This window comes from Lytechinus pictus, chromosome 7 (genome assembly GCF_037042905.1).
Source record: "Lytechinus pictus isolate F3 Inbred chromosome 7, Lp3.0, whole genome shotgun sequence".
NCBI classification, from domain to species: Eukaryota; Metazoa; Echinodermata; class Echinoidea; order Temnopleuroida; family Toxopneustidae; genus Lytechinus; species Lytechinus pictus.
In genome coordinates this window covers 21,741,136-21,751,607 of record NC_087251.1, presented here as the reverse complement: position 1 = coordinate 21,751,607, position 10,472 = coordinate 21,741,136, and the positions used below count along the sequence as shown (strand labels likewise).

At 34.1% G+C, this 10,472-nt stretch overlaps 1 protein-coding gene across 1 annotated transcript in view; it reads left to right on the top strand.

Annotated features, from left to right (window-relative positions):
• The first annotated feature begins 4,090 nt into the window (after window positions 1-4,090).
• Window positions 4,091-10,472, top strand: part of LOC129264753 (ral GTPase-activating protein subunit alpha-1-like) — a 98,548-nt gene continuing 92,166 nt past the window's right edge. Inside the window, exons 1-2 of the mRNA XM_064102201.1 lie at window positions 4,091-4,345; window positions 8,313-8,473. Coding sequence (XP_063958271.1) covers window positions 4,240-4,345; window positions 8,313-8,473 — 267 coding nt within the window. The 5' untranslated portion in view covers window positions 4,091-4,239. The remainder of the gene's footprint in view (window positions 4,346-8,312; window positions 8,474-10,472) is intronic.

The following is a 10,472-nucleotide window of genomic DNA, read 5'->3' as shown; positions in this document are numbered from 1 at the left end:
CCACCCTCCCCCCTTCGGCCTTTAGCGACGCTCATGAAGTAGTCCGAAATAGGGGTTCCCATACACCATCATGATATATATTTTTTAACCAACCTTTTTATATTGCCTGAAGTGTCGAGTTAATGAATCTTGGTGACTCCAGTAGGGTTCGCTGTGCCAGCACTTCTTTATAATTATGTAGCTGATAAAAAAAACTGTTGAAAAAACCTACTCTTTCGCCTTTAAGTGGTTTTAAAGGACGAGTCCATCCCCAACATCATGTAAAATTGAATAAAAAGAGAAAAATCAAACAAGCGTTACACAAACAATTTCATCGAAATCGGATCTAAAATAAGGAAGTTATGACATTTGAAAGTTTTGCTTAATTTCACAAAACAGTTTAATGCACATCTTGGTCGGTATGCAAATGAGGGGACTGATGACATCACTCACTATTTCTTGTATTTCACTTCATGGACATGATGGAATATGGAATATTTGAAATTTGTCCTCATTGTCATGTGAAACAAAGTTTTATTCTTTCCCGAACATGTGGATCTACCATTGTTTCACCATTTTGTGGTTCAGTCAAGTTGGTCTTTGTTGTCAAATCTGTGAAAATTGAAATATTGTATAATTCAACCTCTAAAAAAAATAGTGAGTGAGGGACATCATCGACTCTCTCATTTGCATACCACTGATTTGTGCATATAACTGTTGGTGAAAAATAAGCGAAACTTTAAAATGCTGTCACTTTCTTATTTTACATCCGATTTTTGATAGAGAAAATTCTACTTTTTCGTTTCCAAGTGGTTACAAAACAACGAAAGTGGCTTTACTGCTCCAAAATGGCGAATTTCCAAGAAATGGGCAAAATACGATAAAGGGATGGGGTAACTTCGGCAGCTCCCTGAGGGAGTATAGGCTTTGCTGTGTCAGCTAGTCTGAAGCTGATAGAAAAAGCCTACTTTCCCGTCTCCAAGTGATTTCAAGAAAGTAAAAGAGGTTTTTTACATAGCCGAAATATTTATTTATTTATTTATTTAAATATATTTAACCAGGGTAGCCCACTCAGCAATAAACTGGTCTTCCGTAAGGCCCTGGAATGCATGATAAAAGCAAGTATAAAACATTTAAATACATATGAAGTATACACAAAAATATTCTAAATAACTTAACTCATATCATAACAGAAAACAGAGTAGCAAACATACGACATCGTTAAAAACATGATACTAATTTAAAAAAATTACACACAAAGCAGTACATATAAATAAACTAAAGTAGATAGACATAAAAAGTTGATTTCAAATTTAAAAGGCAATAATAAAACTTGAATTTAAAAAGATGCACTTTAAGTTTCTGTTTAAAGATTGATAGAGATTTTGACTGTTTTAAATTAAATGGCAAGATGTTACAAAAAGTAAAATCGCTGAGTAAGATAAAAAGTGTTAAAACATTTCGGTATGAGTTTTTTGCGTGATCAAAATTATCTTTAGCTGAATATTTAGTGTTAAATCAATGAGAGTCACTTGCAAAAGTAAACACATTATACAATAGAATTTCGATGACAGACCATTGATACATACATAAAAAATGCACTTAAAATAGGTAACGCGATCGTTGAAGGGGAGCCATTTGAGTTCATGAAACCTTTATTTTGAGGGGGTATAAAAAATTACATTTTTTGATTATACGATCTGTGTGCATATTGAAACGCAACCCCCAGATTTCACAGCAATAATCAAGGTGGGATTGACTAAACATAGGTATAGAGTCCTCAGGGTATTTTGGTCAACATAAGGGCTAACCCTTTTTAGCATACCTAGGCTGGCATACACCTTTTTACATACATTATCAACTTGGTATGACCAAGATAGGTGTTGATCAATTATGACTCCAAGACATTTTATCGTTGTACATCGTTCTATAACATCTTTTAAACACATGAAGCACTTTTTGTAGTCATTATAATCATGATTAACATACGCATCTCGCTAATCAAATATTGCGAGCGCGAAGCGCAAGCTGAAAAATTAGGAAATTCAGATCTGAAGAGGGGCATCTTAAGGCTTGTTTGTAGGAATTTACGAAGATCATACGTATTTAACTATCCAAATGATGCAAGCACGAAGCGCGAGCTGAAATTTTTGTATATATAGACCCCAGGCCGAACTGGGACATTTAAGGACTATTTTTTAGGAATCCATTAAGAGTATACATATCTCTCCATAGTCATCTAATGCGAGTGCCAATGCCATTATATATCTCCTTAAACAGAGAATGCGAGCACCAAGAACGATGAACACATAGGCCCTGATAAAATTATGTTTCATAAAGTTATGAAAAAAAGATTTCTTATGTAATATAACATAATATACATAATGTGATATTATATATAATATAATAGTATAATATAATATAACATAACATAGCACAATACGATATGATATAACAAATATAATATAATATGATATAATATAATATAATATAATATAATATAATATAATATAATATAATATAATATAATATAATATAATATAATATAATATAATATAATATAATATAATATAATATAATATAATATAATATAATATAAGATAAGATAAGATGATATGATATGATATGATATGATATGATATAATATAATATAATATAATATAATATAATATAATATAATATAATATAATATATTATAATATAATATAATATAATATAATATAATATAATATAATATTATATAATATAATATAATATAATATAATATAATATAATATAATATAATATAATATAATATAATATAATATAATATAATATGACATATTATAATATACAATAATTTATTCTTTCCCCACTATGTTTCTCTTCCTTTCTCCGTCTTTTTCTCCTTTTCCGCCGTTTTTTTGCCAGCCAGTGGGGGGGGGGGGGCGTGCCCCCCGTGCCCCCCTCGTTGTTACGCCACAGATTAGTGTGACTAAGGGGGTGTTGCAAGAAAATATTTGCAATTAATTGCAAATATTCTGTTGCAATTTTACAATTGATAGATCAAGTTTACCTGCAGAAAATCAGATTACACTCCTTGTCTCAAGGAGCAGATTAACGATCAATCATGAATTTACATTCAATTGCAAGACTTATGAATCATTTAGCGACTGAAAATAGACTTGCAGTTGATCGCAAGATTCTTGCAATGCCCCATAAGACACAGAGGTTGCTTTTTGGTGTCATTTTATCGCAATATCGAGTAATACATTTGGAAGTATCTGCCCTTTATCTAAGCAAATTAAGACATTAATACTGCCATGAAGCATATCATTATTCTCGTTAACATATCCTCTTTCGTGTCGAATGCTGATATTTTGTATAAATTGTTGATCTTTAAGATAAAAACACTTTTATTAATGCACACATTTTTACCGAAGCATGAAAATTTGGGCCTAAATTCTCATTTTTTTCAAATATTATTAATGGACTATCCAGAAAAAGATTGCAATCGATTTCTACTTTCTAAACCATAATTAAAAGCGTATTTTCCTATTATCTGTGCAATACTAGATGAAAATTAATGATTTTCCGGTGATTTTCATGAAAAAAAATGCGAGATGGCCGCCAAAATTGCCAATTTTGAACCCCCTGGAACACGATTTGGCAAAGGGAACATCAAAATTCATTAACTGGACATTTCAGGCAATACCAAAAGGATGGTTAGAGAAATATATCAAGATGGGGATGGGACCCGCTATTTCCGATTCAACTAAAGGCACGGCAATTTGCAGCAAAGTCTATGCCAACTAATTGTATTAATTTTCTGTGGTCTATGCCACCGAATTCTATAAACTGTCTCCTAGGTTCAGTCTTGTGAACAGGTGACAGTGTCACATGATCATAACTTTTCTTTCATTCATTTTTGTCATTGTTTTTTAGAAGAATTATCTTGTCTTAATCATCAATTTTTTATCTAAAACAAAAATAATTAAACTTTATTTTAATTACTATATATAAATTTGCCTATAAAATGGAACAAAATTTTATTTTGACTGTCTTATAAGTGAATAAGTTTGAGAATTAAGATTGCCAATTTGAAGATGACGATAATCGTACTGATTTCTGAGCATGCGCAAACGAAAATCCCTTGACCTTAGATAGCTAGCGATCGGAGCTGTATTGTGGTCTTGAACGACGAATGAAATTGAGATGAGAATGGGATCAATTTTCTGTAGTTTTCGTCTTCTTTATTGTGCTATTACCAATTGATAAGACATGTTCAGTAAAAAATCACACGGAGACTTTAAGAAATCTGGTCAGAAGGTGCTGGATTTAAAGAAAGATGTGCTCTCTCGGCTCAGACACCTGCGAGTCGTGATTGGTAGGCGAATCGGTTCAGCTCATTTTCCTATTTCCTAACGTTAGAAATACCGGGGTAGAATGCTATGCAGCTATGGCTACTATAACTATACTAGCTATGTTCTGTATGTTGTTTGTGAACTTGTTTTTAGTTATCAATGTCGGTGATTAATGTTTTAATGTTTCTTCATAGAAGAGTTAGACTTCGACTTTTTCCTAATAAAATGCTAAGCCGGCTAAGGATCGATGATGTTATTGTTGTTAATTGCCATAACTTGCCATAAATTAATCGGCATAAATAAGTTCATAAGTCATAACAACATTGTTAATGTTATGGCAATTTCCCCCAAGTCTGCGCAGTCCCCCTTGTCTGCGACTGCGCACACGCGTATCTGCGCGATTCTAAGAATCTAACGTTAGTTTTCTACTTTTAATCTAAGTTCTAGTATAAGAAGATATGCAACAAACACAAACTTTACACACGCAATACATGAACAGATATTCATTAAAAAATCTGACTCAATGGTGGAAATTTTTTTTGGGGGGGCATTCCATGTGACGGCCTCAAAATGCAGCCTTTCTCATCAAAATCCCTGAATCGTGTGCAAAGTAAATGGGTGTGCAGACATGGGGTACCATTTTTTTTCAATCTGAAAATGAGTGCCCAAGGTTTTTTTTCCAAGAAAATCCTATATTTCTTTCAAATCTTTATGAGATATTTTGTACACTTATAATGATATAAGGAACATTATTGTCTGAAAGATTTTGTGAAATGAAGAGAAATTCATGTTAAATCTTTACTTGAATTGTTAGTGCGCAGACTTGGGGACCACCATCATATATGAATGGGCCTTTAGCTTTTTTGCCTTGCATGGAGTTGGCACAGTCTGACATAGACCAAAAGCTTCGGTCTCTGTTATGTTGGTTGTTCAGCTGAACTCCGTTGGCTTCACTCACCAAATACAGAGACCGAAGTTCTAGCGCGATCTGTACAGGGGACTCAATGGCCATATGTTTATGTACTTAAGATCGGATAAAACGGGGAAGTGAATTTGCGCGACAGCCGAGGTAAGTCACTGTTTTTGTTCCTTTTAACTTGATTTTTCTCCGTTTTTTGGCAATTGATGCCAAGAGGGAATATTAATTTGCATTTTGGTCGCGTGACTTTTCAAAATTTTTACTCATTAAAGACAAAAATTGAAGAGCCCCGACGGGGGGATTTTGCATTGCAAGTCCCCTAATGGTGGCTGCACGCTAGCGAGCCGTCTGTGTATGAGGAGAAATTTAAAAAAAAATAAAATGTTAAAAAACTCCTCGAAACAGACGGCTGCCAGCTGTCTAAGTCTGACACAGACAGCTGGCAGCCGTCTGTTTCAAGGAGTTTTTTAACATTTTTTTTAATTTTTAATTTCTCCTCGTACACAGACAGCTCGCTATCGTGCAGCCACCATTAGAGCGTTAACAATGCAAAATCCCCCCGACAGGGCTCATTGATTTTTGTCTTTATTTCATAAAAATCTTTTAAAAAAATTGTACCAAAATAAAGATTATTCCGTTTTGGCCTATCCTGGGGAAAGATTTTTAAATAAATAAATGAATAAAAATTCTTCCTAAAATATCTTAAACAATGATATTTGCAGATGACAAGGTATACATTTGAAATAAAATAGTATGAAAGATAAGCCTGTGTCAAATTGATTTTAAAATCGGCGTTTGATCAATGTCATCGAGTGCCGGTGCAGATTTTGCAAAATTGGTGCAAATATAAAAAATAAAAAAATGACTGTGTGAACTCTACTACCTTTCCATTTGGTACACACATAACTCGTATTACATAAACTTTTCTTACAATCGCTATATCAGCATAGAATACCAATTCAAGTGACCATCCAGAGAAAATTACTTACAATGTTTATTCCCATTAACTCATTTTGGATCCAACTACATCTCAGACAAGGTTAATGCTCTCCGCTAGTATAGCACTTGTTGGCCGGCAAGCATACTTGTCGTTTCTGGAGAGTGAGTGTACAGGGCTGCGTACGGGGCTGTGTAGTATGTGAGAGTTGACTGAGAATCGTATTGACTCTTCGTGATTCATGTCTTTCATTTCAAACGTACCGTATATGTTGTCATAGATCTATAAATATCATTATTTTAGATATTTTAGGAAGAATTCTGCATTGGTCCGTTTTTTTGTGATCATGGAAATTACAAACAAACTTTGCTCTGTCACCTGCTTGTGCAGCGCTTACCCCACTCAGCGCATATCGTTGCAGTGCATGTATCGACGGAGCAAAAAATTGACTTGATTTTCCCGCCTTCAAAACTTGATGCCTCAATGTTCAATCGAATTAAAGCTGTCGAACTCTGGTTTGCAAAATAATCAATGTGACTCAGGCTTATATTTAAAAGACATGAATCACACAGTGTTGATCCGAATGGTTTTTGGTCAACTCAGTCACAGACACACAAACGGTACAGTGCCTCGTACCCTCGCTCTCCTTAAACGACTGCATGCTTTCTGGCCAACAAGTGCTATACTAGCAGAGAGCACATAACTTGCCGGAGATGAAGTTTGATCCAAAATCAGCTCTTAATTGATGGGAATAAGTATCATACGTTATTATACCCTCGCCAAACAAAGTTTAAAGGGGTACATGTAGGAATCAGTGTATGGTCAGGCGGTCCGTTGCAAATATTGCGCATCGAAATACTTCCTCAGTTTTTAACCAATTCTCATGAAACTTGTCACACATACATGTATTGGTGTTGGGGTAAAGATGTGCAAGACATATTTTTCGTATGTGTCGGAATTATGTTGCCATGGTAACGGGATGTTATGGCAAAAATAAGGTAAAAATCTTATAGTTCAAACTACTTTGAAACTACTACGTTGAAAATTGGATGGAAATCTTGCAGTTTGAATTACTTCCTCAATTAACAATAATATTAATATAGGTATATTTACCCAGGGAAGCCACTTCAGTTCTGAAAACTGTTCTCCCGGCGGGCCCTGCTATTATTATTACCCCGGCTTTCCTGGGCTGCCTAAGCACTCAAAGCATTCAAAGAATTTCTTCCTACCGAGTACCCATTCACCTCACCTGGGTTGAGTGCAGAACAGTGTGGATAAATTTCTTGCTGAAGGAAATTACGCCATGGCTGGTATTAATCACCTTCAGTGATAGTTCTAGTTTTTTCTGGCTGGTCATTTGAATCGGTGTTCTGTAGTATGCTGATTATGAGGAAAGTTTGTGGAATATGAGTTATGACAATATACAAGAATTCTGAAATGATAATCCATTTTAGACACAAGACAGTGCAGAGCTAGAGCACTCGGTGTCACAACTCAAGCTCTAAATTTATATGAATGATTATTGGATGTAAGTTATTATTAAATTATTACGATGTAATAAATTTTTATGGCCATATTAAAAATATTGGAAATGTCATCAGAGTTATGTTATGTTGATGGAAGTATTAATATTGTCATTATTTCTCTTTTTATTCCATCCGTCTCTTACAAAGGAAGCACAATGCTCATGCGCGATCGAAGACAATGAATTTCATTCATGAATTCATCTCAGCATGAACAGACAAGAAACACTTGAACTGGGATTAAAGTAAACTTCAAATTAATGGCGAATATGCATCATAATTACACAATAGGTTTTATTTTGGGGATATAATTTAAGTAATTAGAATTTAATTTAGACGTATCTGTTCATTTTGATGATTGTGTGTACCAAACAAAAAGGCCGTATTTCTTTCCTTCAACACTGTCATTTGTTTGTTTCGATACACCGATTTTGAAAAATCTGCACCGGTGCTCTATGACATCGATCAAACTCCGATTTTAAAATTGGTTCGACTCAGGCTTAAACATGACCCCACTTTTGACCAGTCAGACAACTGGATTATTCAATATTCTTAAGGAGGTTTATATTATATCTTTATAATTACATGTATATCCTCTTTGTATTTTCCAGAAAATGCAGAGACATCAGAACTGAAGTCGTATTTTGAACAGTACTTTTCCCACATCTATCATGTTTTCTATGAAAATTTCATCCTACTTGAGGCAAGCACAAAACAGCGGGTCCATAAGGCACAACGAGAGGATTTGGATGCAATACTAGCAGTATTTGAGGTAGGTATATAGACATACAGTTTGTTCCATTTTTGTCTCGCCTGCATAGCAGAGCAAGACTATCGGCGCCGCTTTTCCGACGGCGGCGTCGTCGTAATCATCAAATCTTAACCGAAGGTTAAGTTTTTGAAAAGGAATCATAACTTAGAAAGTTTATGGGTCTAATTCATGAAACTTGGACATAATGGTTATCAAGTATTACTGAACTTCCTGCCAGAGTTTGATGTCACATGACCAAAGTCAAAGGTCATTTAGGGTCAATGAACTTAAATTATGTTGGGGGAATCAAAACGAAATCTTAACCAAGGTTGAGTTTTTTAAATATAATTCTTGTAACTCTGAAAGTATATGGATATAGTTCATGAAACCTGGACATAAGAGTAATCAAGCATCAGTGAACATTCTGCGTGAGTTTCAGGTCACATGGCCAAGGTCAATGAACTTTGGCTGTGTTGGGGGTGTTTGTTGAATTGCCATCATAACTTTGAAAGTTTATGGATCTAGTTCATGAAATGTGGACATAAGGGTAATCAAGTATCACTGATCGTCTTCCACGAGTCTATAGTTGTTTTCAAAGTCAGCAATGCTGCTATATTGAATATTGAATATTCTTGGTGCAATAGACATGCTTCAAAACCTGTTGTAGTAGGTCCATGGTATAATGCACAGTGCATCTATTCATTTGGTCTTATTTGTTTCTTCTTTCATTCATGTACTTATATTTTTTCTTTCATTGTTTATTTTTTCATGTATTTATTATCTAATGTATTTATTTCAATTCGTTCTTATTTTCTAATACTCTGGATGCACAGTATCCATTGATTGTGTCTGTTTTTATGAACTTCTTGAAGGACTTGCAAATTAACAAAGTCGACATGAAATTTAGTGCATGTACTGTACAAACACTATACAATATTTCAATAGTTCAGATTGTGATAAAGTAATAATTGTCTACATTTAAACATGAAATTGAGATAATTTAAGTGTATTTCATGGAATAGGAATACACATAATAAAAGTACACTTTTACCATACAGTATGTGTACAGTAACATTATAATAGTGATGTCTGAAAAATAGTGATTTCCTTATTCATTATTTCACTTTGTAAATTATTTTTTCTTTCAACTACATCTAAACTTAAGTTTTCATCGTACTGTAGAGTGACTACATGAACGTGTACATGTACTTGTGTATGTAAATTCTTTTTTAACTTCACATACTGTACTCGAGGAATTCAAAAATAATTTAACTCATTTTCAAATTTTGTGATGAAAAAAACAGTTTTTCAGTTACTGTATTTGTGTGAATTCAGTTTGTAGGCTCTTCTACAGTGTTACTACAGTACATGCATTTTCAATAAGAGAGGTAGTAATTCTGAATGGTTTGACAACATACATATAAACAAGAATTGTGAATTTACGACTATAATAAAGTTTAGGGGTCGTTAGAAAACTGTTGTAGATGTGTGCAGGTACATATGTACATGTACAGTGTATAGTATGTACTTTGATGGGAAATTCGGACTGTCGAATTGGTAAACTGAAGTATAAAGAGCGTCTGTTTTGGATATTAAAGATTGTCCAGTGTGATCTCATGGGTTGGTTCAAGACCCACTCTTGCAAAAAGACATCTTACATGGACATAAAAACCGAATAAAACTGGTGATTATTGGGCTTATTTGATATCCATTGAGTGGAAGGGGTAATATTTGGTGGATTTTATGCTAAATACAGAAATTAATAATGGTGGCCTAAATGGCTGCAGGTCTTTATAACAGCTTTACAATGTATATCTAGGTTTGTTATTGTTTATCAAATGAGGAGGGGTGGGGTGCGCTGATGCTGATAAATCGGACGAGTGCCATGTCTTAAAGCTATTGAGATTTTCCAGTTAACATTATACAAACCCACCTAGTCTTGTAGTTATACAATCAGGGACTCACTTGTCATTAATCGCCAAAGATGGGACCTGTGTTTGCAGTCTCATACATGTACATG